The sequence below is a fragment of the Stigmatopora nigra genome, chromosome 4 (genome assembly GCF_051989575.1).
Source record: "Stigmatopora nigra isolate UIUO_SnigA chromosome 4, RoL_Snig_1.1, whole genome shotgun sequence".
In the NCBI taxonomy this organism is placed as follows: Eukaryota; Metazoa; Chordata; class Actinopteri; order Syngnathiformes; family Syngnathidae; genus Stigmatopora; species Stigmatopora nigra.
In genome coordinates this window covers 2018480-2036436 of record NC_135511.1, presented here as the reverse complement: position 1 = coordinate 2036436, position 17957 = coordinate 2018480, and the positions used below count along the sequence as shown (strand labels likewise).

Sequence of the window (17957 nt, the reverse complement as noted above, 5' to 3'; positions counted from 1 at the left end):
GCCTTAGAGTAAGATTTTCTGTCTGTTAGGTGTAATGTCCCCATTGCAATACTCAGACTTTTATCATATCTGTTCACAGCCATGGCTAACTTATGTGATCTGTCACAGCTGCTTGCTAAGTTGCTCCTTTAATTTTGAAAAGATAAGACAATTGTCATTTTGTTTCTCTTCAAAGAAGCATTTATCAATGTTTGCTTCTCTTTTAATTACCCTTTGGCTGCCTGAGGCTGGAAGGATTATGCTGTCGAAAAATTGCATTTTTACCATTTCAAGTCCAATTATACCAATTTTAGCTTCCTCAGATAAATCATATCATTATGAAGAAACATTTTCTTTCAAAATTAAAACTTAATTTAAAAGATATATTTTAAAAATACAAAAGTCCATCTTTTGTTTGCTTGTAATACTCAATAATATAGATAATGGCCATCTCTAATAAAAAACAATGAGATAGAGACACGTAGGTACGTACCTACGTAGGTACGTACGTCCGTACGCGTGTACGGACGTGCGTACGGATGTGCGTGTGTATGTACGTGCGTACGTACATACACGGACACAATCCAATATCCTTTTTTTAAATGTTTTTTCAGAGGGTTGGAACGAATTAATTTGTTTTTACTTCATTTCTATGGGAAACGTTTGTTCGAGTTAGGAGAATATAGACTTACGAGCTCAGTCCTGGAACAAATCTCGAGGTACCACTGTACTACCAAAATGTGTATAATAATTAAAAATAGACAGATTTTGCGGAGAGCAGAGAGAGACTGACAGAGTGAGAGGGGGAAGAGGGTGGGGACTTTGCACGGCAACGCGCTCGTAACATAATTTAAACCAATTTAACTTGGATTACGATGCGGACACACTCAAAAATAAGTTTGATTTAACCTTACACTAAACTCAAATTCTAATTCTGTTTTAAATTTTGATACCATTCTTCTCCTGGCTGGGTTGGCTCTATTTACCCCACCTCCACCCTGACTTTCAGATGCAACTATGACCTTTGTTTTTGTATTCCCTTCAAAATATTCCCAAAAAGATGCACACAATTGTCCTCACAATAGGATAACGCACGATCACTTTCCAATGAGAAGTAATATATATACACAATTAAAACTGGCTAACGGGAAAAAACACATAAAAAAAATGCAACGCTCCGCCAAGTGCTCGCATAGACATTACACGAGGGAGTTGCAACCACAGAGACGTTACACGAGGGAGTTGCGGGGAGAGAGAGACAATGCCCATGATATTCTTATGAGCAGTCTCTCTTTTTGCAAAACTAATCTCACCTAATTCATCCTTCACTACTACTATGGTAGACGAATCAGATGGACCAATTTGATTGCAAGTCTTTTCTTCTTTTCCTTTCCGTTTCATAATCCGGGTCCATTCAGCCTCTGTTCTGTTTAAGTTGAATGTAACTTCTTACCCTCTGCAGGATAAACAAGAGGAGTTGCTAAAGCAGAAGTTCCTGGACGAGCAGTTTGCATTGCTGCGGGGCACGGTGAGCGAAGCAGAGAACATTATACGAGATGCCGCTGCCAAGCTGGACGATCCCCTGCACATCCGGTGCACCAGCTCCCCAGGTTCTTCGCTTTCACTCTACTACTTCTCTATGCGTGATGAGTAATGTAACCAGATTGGGCAGGTTTCCACACAATCTATTTAAAAAAAACTGGGTGAGTTGATAAAATTCAGCAAAAATCAGCAATTTTGGAAGAATTATTTTTGATTAATAACAGTTCATCTTATAGCTATCTCTACTAGAATTTGAACGATAAAATATTTACAAAGGTCGATACGGGGAAAAAATCTACTATTGCCTGCAGCCATTTTTTTCAAAGATGATATTTGAGGCCAACTTACTTTTTTCCCTTAAAACATCTTGATTAGAAAAAAACTAAACGTGTTATATGAATATATATATTAGAAATTAGACCAATAGAATTCCAAACATGTATTGAACTTTAGGTTTACCCATACACAACCAAGTAAAACAGAAAAGGCAAGGAGCTGTGAATTAGAGGTCAGATCTTTATCCCGGGCCCGAACCCTAAAGGCCTAAAATGTCAATCATTACTTGGGGTTCGGTCGGGCTGGGCTTCTGTATAATGTATACTAAAACGATGTGTGCTCTCACGCTGACTTTTTTTTAAACATATATGTTTATAAAAATCCATATTAAAACTGTGTGGATACTATACTAACGAATACTTGTTATAAAATAAATTATGTGGATAAAAGAGAGAAGGTGCTGTAATGTAATTGCAATTGGAGCCAGCATGCTCTGTGCACGTCACGTGAACGTCCCCCTCTTAATAATCTTCCCCTCTGGAAGTCTGCATTTGTTTTGATTTGGGGCAAGAAATTAAGGATAGACTAAAGAAAGGAGAACTGAAAAGACAAAAACGCACCGGTAAGACTGAGGTGTGAAAAAGCTTCAAATTAATTGTTGATTATGCATTAATCCTGTTTTATTGCAAGAAATGACACCCTCTTGTTTTACTTCTAAAATTGGGTTGATTGTCAAATTATACAACATTATTCTTTTAATTTCATGAAATTAAAATGTTACATGCACTATAAATTTTAATAGACTAAAATTTGTCTGCAAAAAAGGCAAATTTGTAATTTGACAAGGATTTCTATAGACAAGATTTTAATGATAATTACCGTATGTACTCTATTAGCCGCACCCTGAAAATTGCCTTGATTTTTTTTTTGATTTTACAATTTCTCGCATATAAGTAGCCCCCCTGATTTCCAATTTTCACCTCCATATTCATGGTTTTAATAGGGAGTACAAATGTATTACTTTAAAGCGAAAATCTTAAGACGAATCATCCCTAGTGGTATTTCTGAGATACTGTATGAATCAAAAGCACATTATTAGGGTCAGTATCATAAGGAAGTTACTACACCTGTCTTTGTGAATGCAAAATATTAAATTATTCAATTTGAAAAAAGTCTTTCTTGATGAGAACCTGATGCTTTCTAATTACAGAAATTACAATTTTCTTTCCAGAAGTTTAAAATGTTGTGGCCATTTTGCTTCTAATGTCAAAATATCTCTTTCGATGGTCCATATTACTTCAATTGTTGTCACTTTCAAATAACAGATACAACGAAAAAAAGTCATTATTAGCGAATTAGCTTAGCATTAGGGTTTAACTAGGTTTATACATCAGCGCCCTAGGTTAGCTGGATGTGCCTCGAGGGAGTTGTGACGGTGCCGGTAATCCTTTCAATCAAGAAATTATGCTAGCTTTGAAGTCTGTTCTTTGAATCAAAGAGGATTTTTGTTATGACAGGCAGCGCTTTTTTGCTTTCTGTATGTGTTACCAAGTAAATGTATTTCAACTGTTCTTGCTATTTTTTTCATTCAGATTATCTAATCAGTCGAGCAGAAGTGGCACTGAGCTCCATCGAAATGATGACCAAGGGTCAAGCGGACTATGTCAAAGACATGAAGGGTAAGCTCTGGAAAAGTATTAACAAACGCCTAAACTATGTTGTCCATAGTATGGGTGGATCTCACCCTTGGTTGTGTTTCAGACGCGGGAGGCCTGCTGCGGTCGCTGACTCACTTCTCGCACTCAGCCGCCGATGCCATTGTGAATGGCGGCGCCACGGCACACATGGCACCAACCGACCACGCCGATCGTAAGCCTATGAACTTCATTAACTTTCCAGATTACAACATTGTTGTCGGCTCCAATCATGTCCAATTTATTTGGACCAATCAACATCTTGCAATGTCGATGCCAACTAATGTTTAATTAGCAGACCCTTGGCTATTGATAAAAACTTGCTACTTATGACTTCATTTTAAAATTAATATGCTGACTTTGGGCGACCCGGTGGATCGAGTGGTTAGCGCGACAGCCTCACAGCCCAGGGGTCCTGGATTCTAATCCAGGTCATGTCCACCTGTGTGGCGTTTGCATGTTCTCGCCGGGCCTGCGTGGGTTTCCTCCGGGTACTCCGGTTTCCTCCCACATTCCAAAAACTGGCATGACAGGCTGATCGGACACTCAAAATTGCCCCTATGTAAGAGTGTGCTTGGTTGTCCGTCTCCTTGTGCCCTCGATCGGCTGGCCACCGATACAGGCCCGGAGTCAGCCGGGATAGGTCCCAGCACCCTTCGCGACCCTGATGGGGATAAAGCGGTTCAGAAAATAAGATGAGATGAGTCGTTGACCTTGAGTACGTGACCCGAGGGCACCCAGTTGGTATGGGCAATGAAAGCTTCTGCCACTAAGCGAAATGAGTTCATCACTATTACATGTCCAACCCATTTGAAGTGGAAGACTGCCATCAAATAAATATTTGTTTATGTGCTGACAGGCCTCCCACTTCAAAAGAGGAGATTGGATGTCTATTGCTGTAAATGGCAGAAAAACAATAATTAGCAGATGATTTGACATTAAAGTAATTAAAGTAATCTTTTCAAAATCAGTTCAGAAATAAGATAGTTAAGGCTTAATTCTTAGCGGCGTAAATGGCAGCCAATGTATCAACCTATTGTCTGCTATTGACAACACCAGACATCCAATCTACTTTAAATGGAATCTGCTGACACCAATTGAATGATGAATGTCCCAAAGTATGCGACGTCTACAGCTGTCAAAGCACTGAAACATGGTCATTCAATGTCAACCATCCCAGTTAAAATTGATTTAATTTACCACTGCCAATGCTGCAACTTTGTAAAGGAAACAATGTAACATAATTTAATGTAATATTTTGAGTTTGAATGGTTGTCTGTCTCTGTGTTCTCCCACTCATTGGCGACTAGTCTAGCATGTAAACCACCTTTTGACAAACGGCACTGAAAATCATATGAAATGAAATAAGTTAAATGGATTGGACATCTATTGGTGTCAATATGGCTGAAATAAAATCATTCCATGTCCATAATGTCAGTTTAAAGGGATTCTATGTATATGACTGTCACTAACAGTAAATGAGTTAAACTAATGCGACATAAAGTAATCATTTAAATGAACGTAATGTAGTTTAATTGAACGTAAAATATATGAAAGAGGGCGGCCCAGTGGTGCGAGTGGTTAGCGTGTCGGCCTCACAGCTCTGGGGTTCTGGGTACTAATCCAGGGTGGTCCACCTGTGTGGACTTTGCATGTTCTGTGCATGGATTTCCCCCGGGTACTCTGGTTTCCTTCCACATTCCAAAAACATGCATGGAAGGCTGATTGGACACTCTAAATTGCCCTTAGGTATGGGTATGAGTGTGCATTGTTGTCCATATCCTTGTATCTTGCGATCGACTGGCCACCGATTCGGGTGTCCCCGCCTTTGGCCCAAAAACAGCTGGAATTGGCTGCAGCCCCCCTTCCGCACTCTTTTTACCGGGCCGTAAAGGTAAATTACTTTGATCAAATTGCAGATCAGGACCTGTATCTCTTTCAATCCCCTAAAATGTCACCTCAGTTAAAAAGGATTTGATGTATATTACATGTCAATGGCAGGAAATGAGTTAAAGTAAATTAATGCAACGTAACAGTGTCAGAAGTAACGGTGTAAGTGTAAGTATGTGATATAAATTGATTGGACATCTAGGGCAGTCTGACAGTGAATAACAATTTTCTTAAATACTCCGATTGAATACCACCCCATATATTCAACACCTGACACAGCTGTGATGGCAGTGAGTGAGATGTGCAAAAATCCACGTTTTTACGGTTTATTTCGGTGGAAGAAGATAAAGGGTGGAAAATGACTCATTGAGCGTCCTCTGCAGGACTGACAGAGAACTGCAGAAGCTGTGCTGCTCAGTCCCTGCAGTACTTGCAGGAGCTCAAGTCCAAGGGCGGGATCAAAAGCGCCGACCCTGCCTCCATCCGGATCATCATTCAGAAAATATTGCAACTGGGCCAGGTAAGCCGTCCGACAAACAACCGCCGCTTCTCGCGACCGCCGACTCAACTTGTGTTGTCATCTGTAGGAACTGCGACCCAAAGGTGCCGATGTGCGGCAGGAGGAGCTGGGAGATCTGGTAGATAAGGAGATGGCCGCGACCTCGGCTGCTATCGAGGAGGCTGTCCGGAGAATTAACGTAAGTGCTACTATTCGTCGAAGGGTTGCTCGCCTATCCCAAATACTTTGTCCATTGGGGGTTAATTGAACTTTGGTTTACTACCACATTCCAAAGACATGCAGGATTAGCTGGTTGAACACTCAAAATGGGCCATAGGTACGAGTGTGACCGTGAATTGAACTCTATTACCTTGTGTGCTGCAATTGGCTGGTCACCAATTCAGGATGCCCCCTGTCTTTTGCTCATAGTTAGCTAGTATAGGCTCCAGCACCCCCTGTGTGTGACCCTTGTGCCGAAAAGTGATTCAGATAAGAATGAATGAATATTCACTCTGTTTTCCCATTTTTGTTTTCTTTCTTGGTGTGTTGGAAATATAAATGTGCCCTAGGGAAAACCATGTTAATTGAATTGGATTGGATTGGGTAACTTTATTCATCCTGTATTCGGGAAATTTCATTGTGACAGTAGCAAGAGGGTGAGAATGCAGATACAGGAAAAGTCATAGTTATAAGTTACACAGTACAGTCGCAAAGGCCACAGAACAACAAAGCAAAAACACAAAGTGCAAAGCAAATAAAAATGAAATGAAAATGAAAATCAGACATAGGCATTGTCGTCATCATTGACTTGACAAAAAGCCTAGTAGTCATCATACCCTCAGCAGCGTATGACAAAATTGTATAGTGCTTCTCCACAAGTTCGTCTTCCCAGGCAAGACACATTTATGACATTTATTTATGACATATTCATACTTGTTAGCTCTCCGCCTTGAGCGCCATCAATCCGGCGACTGCAAGTTGCCTCACCGATGCCAACAAGAATAAGATGGATCACTTACCTCTCACAGTCTTTATACTTACCCTCCCTCAGTCAGCCTGTGGAAGGCAGATCCACGCCAAACGAACTTCCTGTTACTTCATTGCGACTTAATTTCATAGAAGGGATTTGTGTTGTCGTCACGTCACGCGTTGCTGATGTTGTTGTTGTTGCACTACAAGCGCCTGAGGATTGCCCTCAGATAGCGCTAGAGCTGCCACTGGAACGCGGATTATTTCATCCGGGGGGTAGTCGGAGGTGAGGGGGAGTCAAATGTCTCCGGCTGGATGAAAAACGTAGGGTGCCAGGGTCCGTGTTGGCAGCTCTGAGTGGTATTTGTTGGAATTCGCAGGCCGCGGCGAACGGCCTCTCAGGAGGCACCACGTGAAGGTTTCCAACTTTGTCTCCCCACGCGTTGCTGCAGGTTCAGAGTCCTGATGGCTGTTGGGAAAAAGCTGTCCTTGAGCCTGTTTGTCCGTGCTTTGTAGGACCTGTAGCGTCTGCCAGATGGAAGTAACTGGAACAGGCCGTGTCCAGGATGGTATAGGTCCCCAACAATGGACCCGGCTCTTCTGAGGTACCGGGGATTGGCAATGTCTTCTAGTGATGGCAGAGAGCAGCCGACGATCTTCTGGGCAGTGTTCATCACCCTCTGCATGGCTTTTTTGTCTGCTGCCGTGCTTCCGGCATACCACACTGTAATGCCGTAAGTCAGGATGCTCTCCACAGTGGCTCTGTAGAAGGTTGCCAGAAGCTTGGTGTCCAATTTGTCCCTTCTCAGTACCCTAAGAAAGTGGAGTCGTTTCTGGGCCTTCTTCACTACCACTGTGCTGTTTGTAGACCAGGAGAGACTATCCGTGACATGGACTCCCAGAAATTTAAAGGATTGGACCCTGTCTACACATACTCCAAATCAAAGTAAATGGAATCATTAAGAATCATTAAATCATTAAGACAGAAAAGCAGCGAAAACACGAAACGAGCAAGAGTGGACGGAGTTACTGCCACCGGCTGCCACTTGAACGGCGCCATCTTGGTTGCGGTAGCAAAAACTGGAACCACACACGGGAAGTCTTCCACAAGATGGGGAACTTCTGCAGACTGTGACCGAGGTAGAGAATATGCAGAGTCACTCTTTCAAGCTTATACGCACAGTTCCTCTGTAGTTTGGAGCTGAAGACAACAGTAGCAGAGTAGAGCCCCTCGACTCCATTTCTGGTCTGGTAAGCGCTGACAGCTCTTCCATCTTATCCCATGATGGAATGGTTGGTCAGAAGCGTTAATTCGTCTCCCGGCACTTTTGTCAGGCTCCGAATTTCCAGCGGCATTGAGGTGTTGCTCCTTCTGTTGCGTATTGTGACAGCTAGTCCTATGTGTATGACAGCGTAGGCATGGCTGAATGGTTCCAAAAAAGAAGTAGCAGAAAGAAGCCATGCTAACAGACCAAGGAAAGTTGTAAAAAGTATAAAGTACAAAGTAAAGTAAAAAGGAATGTATTAAGAAATATTAAAATGTAATTTTAAAAAAGATGGAAGGGCTGTAGAACACGAAAAACAAATAAGAATGGACAGAGCTACTACCACTGGCTGCTGCGTGAATGGCGTCGTCTTGGAGAAAATTGTAGCTTCTTATAATAATCCTTAGCATTTCGAATAATTACTGTGATAGGTTGCAGTTTTTTTCATACAATATTAGATTCCAGGGATATTTGCAAAGCACAGAATAGAAGTTCCTTGCTATTATTATTGTCTGGGTTGGGAATGTCTTACGGTGAACCAAGCAATTAGCTTGACCTGACCAGTTTACCAAGTTACAGGAAACGTCAGTCATGTTCCCATTGATAGATGTACGTGTATAATACAAGGCCATGGCCACTGAATTGCTCTATGTTTTGATGCACATCAAACTCTCCCTGCTGTCTTCGTTGAAATACATGAAGGACAATGTCTTACATTTGTGAGATTTTTGTCATTTTTTGGCCACTTTTACGTGTTGCAAGAAATATGCACGATATTCATTCTGTTAGTATTGGACTTGACACCTCGCAGCTTCAGTACATCGCGGTTTTTATATTAAGTTTTAAAAAATGTCAAAATTCACGCTGGAACTCGCAAGTGGGAGACATGATCTAAAAAAAAGGCATAAATGAGGGCACCGCTTCTTCTTTGTCGCTGAATGGGTGGCACTCAACGCTGGAGAAGCAATATTTCACTTTGGAAGAATGACCCGCTGTAAAATATAAAAGGCAGAGAGGGACAACATCTTGCCTTATCCTGTTTTGCCGGGTGAATTTTCCATCGCGCACAACACCTGTGGAGAAAAACCCAGTCAAGCCTATTCCAGATTTCTTTGGATCTTGAGTCGCCGTTAAAAATGCCTCCTGGACCATTTAAAGGGGGGGGGCCCAAGTCCGGTCCTCGAGAGCCCCTATCCAGTCTGTTTTTCATACCTCTCTCCTCTACCACACCTGAATCAAATGATCAACTCATTAGCAAGCTTTCCAGAATCTTGATACTGATCCAGATTATTTGATTTAGGTGTGTTGGTGGAGGGAGATATGGAAAACAGACCAGATAGGGGCTCTCACAGACCGGACTTCGCCATTCTGATCTAAGGCATCCAATGAGTCCAAGAAAAATGAGACATGATGATAGTGACTGAAAAAGTGACGTTTCTACATATGCTAAAGGCGTAGCACACCATTGCGGCATAAATGAATCTAACATTTGGTATGCCAAGAAAGAAGAAGCGATTATTCAGAAAACGGACATAATATCCTTTTCCAAGGACAGCAAGTGAGTGGTAACCTCATCTCATTTTCTGAAGCGCTTTAACATTATTAGGATCGCGGAAGCCTACTCCAGCACCCCCTTCTGGCCCGGAGTCACCCTGAATCGTTGGCCAGCCGATCGCAGGGCACAAGTAGACGGACAAGCATGCACACTCATACCCATACATAGAGACAATTTAGACTGGGCAATTACCCTACCATGCAGGTTTTTGGAATGTGAGAGGAAAACGTAGTACCCAGAGGAATCCCACACAGGCCCGGGGAAAACATGCAAGCTCCACACAGGTGGACCGATCTGGATTTGATTCCAGGACCCCAGAGCTTTAAGGCCGACACGCTAACCTTTCTCCACCGCGCCGCCCCGAGTGGTAACTATTAAGAATTTTAAAAAAAGAACCAGCAGTGAGATTTGCGCCGTAGATACGGCCGTGACGCTGGCTTGACAAAGCTCGAGAGCCACTCGGAACCCCCTGGCCCCTAAGTGATGAGGACCTCCTTGACATGCGCGTCTTAACATGAGGGACTCCAGAGTGGAAGAGTGTCCAAACCCCCTTGAGAGGATTGGTGCCAGCATCTAAGCTGTGCGTAGAGGTGAGCCCGACTACATCAACCCGGAATTGCTCGACCTCACGCCCGGCCACCAAGCGCTTGCTACCGTGCCCCTTCTCCGGGCCTGGCTGCCGAAGTGACCTGCGTCCGGATGAGGGAATCCGGAATTCATTGGTCTTTCTCATCATAAGGGGTCTTTTGAACCATTCTTTGTCTGGTCCCTCACCTCAGACCAGTTTGCCATGCATGACCCTACCAGGGGCACAAGGCCCCAGACAACATAGCCCCAAGGATCACTGGAACACGCAAATCCCACCACCACAACAATAAAGTGATGACTCATCAGGGGGTGCATATAACTAATATTTAACACCTAAATAGACATCTTGATAATTGTAGTTGTCTACTTGTATTTTTGTATAGGCGTGAAAACATGTAGTATGGTACTACTATTAGGGGTGATGCTAATTTGCGTTTTTTCAATTATCTCTGCCATGTCTGGTCTACATTATCTATAATATTTGAGGGATTACTGTAATGAACCATAAGTATATGATTCCTTAAATCCCATAATTATGTGTTCCTTCATGCGGCATTGTAGAAAAGTTGGTCGCATGTTATCCTCACAGTTCTGAGATGAAAGGTTTAACCCTGAGCTCCGTCCATCATCCTGTGTCAAGGCCGCCAACTTCTCCGCAATTTTACTCCTGACAACCTCCGTAAGCGCTGGAAATCCTAAAATTTGTCGGCTAACTTTTTTTTGAAGCAACCATTTCGGAAAAAAGCCAATTACTTAATTTAAATGCCTCAAACTAAACGCTATTGCTACGGCTTCCGCATCTTGCTTACACATTTGATTCAACTGCTCTATTAACCGCAAGTGCATTGTGAATCATCCAACCACGATAATAACTGATTGATTATAATATACGATCAGAATTTCGTGATGCGACCAAGCCAGGTGGCCATGGCACTGTCTATTTTGAATGTCTTTTGTATATTAGATATTTCTACGACCACTGGGCGGACTTTGCATTTTCCCACCCGCTGGCAAAGGAGAAGGCATTACCGGGACGCAAACCCATGAAGGACCGCTTAACGCTAGCTTTGTGTGCTAATGCCAGCGGTGACTTTAAAATTAAGCCGTTACTAGTGTACAATGCTGAGAACACGCGTGCCTTCAAGAAACCTTCAAGTGATGTGGCGCGTTAATGGCAATCCCAGTTTATTTTTACATTTTATGAATGTGCAGTCTTTTGTGTGTTACAGGAAGTGATGAATCAGGCACGAAAAGACACTTCAGGTATCAAGCTGGAGGTCAACGAAAGGTTTGTGCTCGTGTTGAATCGATACCATATTTGGCCTGCACTGGGCAATACTGCATCTAGAGCTCGGCATTATGACCAAAATTGTTATCACTATAGAAAAAAAAATATTAGTCTCTAATTATAATAACTATCACATCTTGTTTTCTTCAAATTTGAAACTTCAAACTTCTTTGAACAAGTAAATAAATTACGGTTCCCCTTAATCAAATATGAAAGTAATTGTAACACGCGGTGACCGTAGCTACTTCGCAGTTTTCGTTTATCGTGGCCATGTTTAGTATACATTAATCGAGGGATTACTGTAAAACAAGGAAGAAAAATATTACAGGCTGTCCTCAAATGAGGACCGTGGGTTAAAGACATTTTCAATAAGGAAGCTGCACAGGTTCGAGGCATTTAAAAAAAAAAAAAAAGAATGAGAAAACGCCAGAGAGAGTTCACTTAGATCTTTTAGTGGGTCGAGTCGATGTTTTCCTCCTCATAGTCGCTTATTTTTGCCGTGTTATTGTCCTTGCGTTCATGCTCCATTTTAGCCTCTTTCGCTTACATGCTAAAAACACAGTTCCTCATCATTCTTTTCTCATGAACGCTGTTCTGGAACTAGCGTTCATTTTACATCAGCGCCCCGTTGTCTTTGGTGGTCGAGTGGTGTAATTACGGTTTAAAATTATCAAATTGTTATCGAAAGCTTTTTACATTATCGTTTACAAAAAATTTTCTTTCAGAATCCTCAACTGCTGCACAGACCTCATGAAGGTAGTGCTTTTTTTTTAGTTAGTGTCATTTGTCACGCTCTGACTGTTTTTTGTGTCTGGAGTAGGCCATCCGCATGCTGGTCCTGGCCTCCACAGAACTGCAGAAGGAGATCGTGGAGGGGGGCAGGGTAAGCTATTTCGGACGTCGCAGGCGGTCTTATGGGCAGGCTGGTGGCCTTATCTCACTATTGTTCACGTTATTCACAGGGCGCCGCCTCCATCAAAGAGTTCTACGCCAGGAACTCGCGCTGGACTGAGGGCCTCATTTCGGCCGCCAAGGCCGTGGGCTGGGGGGCCACAGAGATGGTGTAAGTTGAGTGCCCTAATAGCTGCCACCATTTACTGATTGTCTGTCATTGACATGAACATTCTTTCGTTCGCCGTCAGCTCTCCCGAATAAAACGGTTTGGACATCTGGGAGTCTCATTAAGGGTGTTTTAAGTTAGTTTTAAGGGCCACTTGATTTGGTCATCTATCATCTTCCTTTTTGTTAGCTGATAATTTTATGCCCCGAGCTGGCCCTCGGGCCACTGGTTTGACACCCGCACTGTTAAAAAAAAAAGTTCGTGCTGGCAGCTTCTCTTCTGCAGGGAGTCAGCTGACAAGGTGGTGCTGCACACTGGCAAGTATGAAGAGCTGATAGTCTGTTCCCACGAGATCGCCGCCAGTACGGCGCAGCTGGTTGCTGCCTCCAAGGTAAGCTATGGTCGATATTGCTGATTCCGACATGAACTCTAACCGACGTGTTTGCTTTCAGGTCAAAGCAGATCGGCACAGCAAGCGGCTGACTGTGCTCCAGCAGGCCTCTCGCCTGGTCAACGAAATGGCTGCCAAGGTGGTGGCCTCTACCAAAACGGGACAAGACAACCTGGAGGATAAGGGTATGGCTGCCCTGTGAATACCGCCTTTTCTCCTGTGAGAGTCAATCATTCTTTGTCTTCAGATCCCATGGACTTCTCCGGCATGTCGCTTATCAAGTTGAAAAAAGAAGAAATGGAATCCCAGGTAAAGGCTTGAATCATTTAAATCACATTTAAATACAGGGAGCTAGTAATTGGAAGCCATTTTAAGGCACTGGACTTCCCTGGCAGGCATTTTTGTTTCTACAGTCGCTATATATGTATGCAGAGCTGCCAACCTCCGTCGACCCCATTTTCGGAGTCCCTTTGTCCCATTTCCGGAGTATTTGCGGAATGAATGTGATTCACGTGAAATTTGTATAAAAAGTATAAAAACAAGCATAGGACAATTTAAATCAAACTGTTATTATCATGTTTTTACATTAACTGAAATATTCTGTTTTTGCAAAGTTGAAAAGGTACAGCATAATGAAAATAACACAAAATTATCTTTGTGTTTGGGTCCTTCTATACCAGAGAGTATGAGAACATTTTGTGCATCAGATGACACTGAGACAAATTGGCTGATAAACTATAATGGCTGTCCCTATTGGCTCATGGCAAACAGGATTACATTTTATTACAGATTTTTAGACATGCACTTTATGCATATTTGATGTCTTTGGCATTCAAGTAGCAAACAACGTGTGCTTTCGCCCTCTTAGGTGAAGGTGCTGGAGCTGGAGTCTCTGCTGGAAAATGAGCGTCTTCGCCTGGGGGGGCTGAGGAAGCAGCACTACTCTATGGCTGGCGTGCCGTTTGAGCAGCTGGACATCGACGACAGCGAACCCTCCTCTCTGGTTTCCATCCAGTCGACCAAGTTCCACAAGCCGACGCTCATGAAGAAGCCCACGCTCGCCCAGAAACCCAGCGTCCTGCTCAAGTCTCCTGTAGGTTTTTAAAAAATGTTGTTGATGGTTTGATTCATTTAGACAATTTCAAATTTGGATTGTATTTTAGTTTTTTGTTTTCTTAGATATAAGTTTTTGCTATATGTTAATTGTATTTTCGTACCAAGTATTTTGTTTTTAATCAATTACCTGGCATTGATGACAACAGACATCCTATTCATTTTCAAATTGATTGGTCGTTTGTCAATGGCAAACACTAAGCTGATCTAGAGAAGGTGGTTTTCGGCCATTCTATTTCATAAAATGCAGTTCAGTGATCACCAAATATGGTTAGTACACAATTTCCCCTAAAGATTCAGAAGTACAGTGGTACGTCTACATACGACACCTTTACATACCAGCAGCTCGAGATACGAGGACAATTTCGAGCCAATAATTAACTCTCGATACGAGAAAAAAGATGGGAGAAAGCCAGGTGGCCAAGTCATGAGATGCTGTTTATCATTGTAGCGTCTTTTTTTGCTGCATCTCTTTCATGTATAACAGATATCTGTGAACACTCGTCGGAGCGTTGCTTTTTGTTTTCAGTGTTTTTTTTCAGTCAGTCAGCCGGAATGCCAGAGCGATCGCTGATACGAGGAGTGTATATTACTTCTCGTTGGCAAGTGGCACTGAAACATGATCACTCAATGCCAGTCATCACTTTTTGAATACATTTGACGTCTAGTATGGTCATTACATGTCTTTTTCCTCTTATGAATCATTTTTATATTTTTCATTTTATCTTTTACATATGTTTCATTATTTCGTATGTTTGGTGTCCTAATTTGTGTTCTTTTTTATACTTATTCTTTTGTACAGTTTTTTTTTAATGGTCTGTATGCTATCTTTTTGCAGTTCAAATGAGACCTGCGTCATCATTTTCAGCAAGAAAGAAGGGGGGAGTCAATCGTTGCATTGAAGTTGCTAACTGACAATCCTGCTGTTCTCTTCATATTCAACACCACACCATATTGAACGCACCACAATCAACCTTCTTTTACCAGTGTGTCGCCCAATCAATTTTGCAATACTAAAACTTGTAACTCCTGATGACTCATAGCTTTACTGATCCTAATGATCACCCATGTCAAGCATTACTAATGACATGTAGTTGCTTTTGAATTGATGAATGTAGACGTTTAGAACTCTGGGAGTTTTTCATACAGGCTACTTATGAAATTGTTGGTTTGTTGCATTCTTTTCTGATTTTTTTCTCGTCTGTGCTGAAAGCTAGCTGGAAATGTTAGTAAAAGTTTTCCTTTGTAAACAAATGTAAATGTCTGATCAATATAATAAACATTTAATTTAAACCTTTCATGCCGCAATCATTTCTTTTTTCTCCCCCAATAGAGCATTCATTTGGCTGCCATCGATGGCGTTAAACGTGCAATTCATACTTCACTGTCAATTGTACTGAAAATTATGTATGGATAGATTGAGATTGATTGATAGTACTTTGTCATTCTGATATACCGTATTGGCCCGAATAGAACATGTTTTTTTGCATTGAAATACGACATCTTAAATTCTGCGTCTAGATAGTGTACCCATTCACAATGCTAACTGGCGGCAGATATCTTTAAAGCAAATCCTGAACACTGATGGTAAATGCACTCTTTGCAATTTTGATGTTTTATCTTAGAAGATTTATTTAGTTAATTTCCATTTAAAAAAACTACAAGCCCTTTATTAACAAAAGTGAATGCACTGGAGTTTAGATATTTAGACGTTGAGACAATTTTTGCATAATTTGAATGAGGCAAAGATGCTTTTTCTCGAATATTTGAGGAAGATTTGTTTAATAAAGGGATAGTACATAATGAACATGGTAATGACCATACAATGGCGTGAAAAATGAAATGCCCCTTTCCCGATTTTGGGGGTCTTGGCAAATGTATCATACACACCATGAAATCAATTTTCATATGCCAAAAAAAAGAGAAAATGCAGTTTATTAATGATGATTTTATTTACATAGAGTGAAAAAATTACAAACTTGTGTGGCCCATTGGGAAAAAGTAATTGCCCCCTTTTTTAAAATCACAAAATAACTGACTTATCAAAATTGTCAGAAAGCTAAGTTCACCTGTTAGGTTCATTAATAATTACCCTGGTTTGTAATTATCAATAACTGCAGGCAGACATCTTATTCAATTATTGACATTTAATCAAATAGAATGGATCACGGATAAAAACCTCAGAGGGGAGATTCAGCAAGCCAGAGTTTCTCCTACAACTTCCGAACGTCTCACCGAATAGACATTTTCGTACGACTCTTATTGCCATGAATCAAAACAATTTACAGAGTTGTTGATCATTCCATCACGTATGAGTAAAAACAACATCTGGAACTACAATGACAATCAAAGTATTTTACCAATAACAAAAACAGGAGACTAGACCTAACAACATTTAGATTAGAACAATTATGCCTTCCTTGACCTAAGAATCATATAATAATTACATAAAGAAAAACCCAAAGTGCGTCACTATGTTGTAAATAACAGAAGCAACATTCTTGTTATTGGCCGAATAGCCCTGGCCTCGTTACAAAAGGGACCACCGAATCTCGAAGACTCAGATTGGGTGAATTGTTTGTATAAACATCCTGGAACAGGCAGTCCAGGTTAAAGATGACTTGGCGGTTATTGGTGACCTCGCAACACTGAGAATAATAAGAGAATGATTTAACAAATAAATGACTTAATACAACTATATTTTTAATAGTAATACAGAATAAACCCAACATTCCCCCGTTTTTATAATATGTATGTTATTAATCATTTCTTAGTAATCACGAAATGGTAATGTCGGGTGACTGTGATTTTTCCCGCCTACTCCTTACTCCCATGGCTGGTCTGAAAGAGAAAGAACATAATCATATTCGTCCAATTGGTTCTCGGATTTACCGTACTCCTGGACCTCACTGCTTTCCCCAAACCGTCCCATAAGATACAACTCATGTACTTTAGAATTTGTAGGGGCAATTGCAGTAGTTATAAGTCGGCTTAGCAAGGAGCGCAAACAGGGGATACTACATCACCCACACAATGTTAGGATAGCGGTAATTGTGCCTATAGTCACCACGAAGGATGTAGCCAAATCTTTAGATTTTCCAAAGGTCTTATCCCACCAATCTGACAATGCGGACGTATCTACTCCAGAGTGCTCTTGCATATTGCGGTTCAGTGTTTGCAGGCCAGTAATGGCCCTGGTGAGAGATCCACTGGGTGACGTGTTGTTCGGTATGAAGGTGCAACATTGTTTTCCAAACATTGCACACACGCCCCCTGTTTCAAGGATCATATCCACCGCTATGCGATTCTGGAACGCCATCAGACTGGTAGCTGCCAGTTGTTCCTTCATGGCCACAAATCCCTGTTCAGTATAATTTCCAAGTTTTGGACATTGTAATGTAAGTAATTTATTCTATCCACATTTTTGTTTGGGGTGATTAGAAGGAAGATAGACTCCCAACCTGCTGCGATCTGATTAGCCAGCTTATACTCATCTGGTACGCCCCGGGGGATGCCAATCGCATCAATGTATGTTGGATCTCCTTCGCTCCATGCCTCTCGACGATGTCGGGAGGGTCGACCCTTCACCTCCGAATTCTGAGCCGCCAATTGTATCTCCTCCACTGTGGATGGAAAAACAGACACCGGTAAGAGCAGTGAGACCAAAGTACCTAGTCCTGCCGCGTTTCGGCAGGAGTCGTATAATTTATCTACCACCCCGCCACCATAGGCCAGAACGTGGTATCAGGGGTGTAGTTTGTTTTAGAACGCCGGTACACCACGTCTCATTTATCGCCCCCAGCTTCAGACCATGCCCTGTAAGGTTTAAGCAGGTAAAATGATTAAAC

At 41.8% G+C, this 17957-nt stretch overlaps 2 protein-coding genes across 5 annotated transcripts in view; one reads left to right on the top strand and one right to left on the bottom strand.

Annotated features, from left to right (window-relative positions):
* The window catches only part of hip1rb (huntingtin interacting protein 1 related b), a 38508-nt gene extending 23101 nt beyond the window's left edge, over window positions 1-15407 (top strand). For all 4 annotated transcript variants that reach the window (XM_077715724.1, XM_077715727.1, XM_077715725.1 and 1 more), the window contains 14 exons: window positions 1442-1589; window positions 3390-3476; window positions 3559-3666; window positions 5765-5901; window positions 5969-6079; window positions 11487-11545; window positions 12271-12301; window positions 12366-12428; window positions 12508-12608; window positions 12891-12996; window positions 13058-13181; window positions 13244-13305; window positions 13865-14089; window positions 14948-15407. In XM_077715724.1, coding sequence (XP_077571850.1) covers window positions 1442-1589; window positions 3390-3476; window positions 3559-3666; window positions 5765-5901; window positions 5969-6079; window positions 11487-11545; window positions 12271-12301; window positions 12366-12428; window positions 12508-12608; window positions 12891-12996; window positions 13058-13181; window positions 13244-13305; window positions 13865-14089; window positions 14948-14956 — 1371 coding nt within the window. In that variant the 3' untranslated portion in view covers window positions 14957-15407. The remainder of the gene's footprint in view (window positions 1-1441; window positions 1590-3389; window positions 3477-3558; window positions 3667-5764; window positions 5902-5968; window positions 6080-11486; window positions 11546-12270; window positions 12302-12365; window positions 12429-12507; window positions 12609-12890; window positions 12997-13057; window positions 13182-13243; window positions 13306-13864; window positions 14090-14947) is intronic.
* Window positions 15408-16076: 669 nt separating this feature from the next.
* Window positions 16077-17957, bottom strand: part of LOC144195235 (membrane-associated phosphatidylinositol transfer protein 2-like) — a 32625-nt gene continuing 30744 nt past the window's right edge. The window contains exon 8 of the mRNA XM_077714720.1: window positions 16077-17732. The gene's annotated coding sequence lies outside the window, so the exon portion shown is untranslated. The remainder of the gene's footprint in view (window positions 17733-17957) is intronic.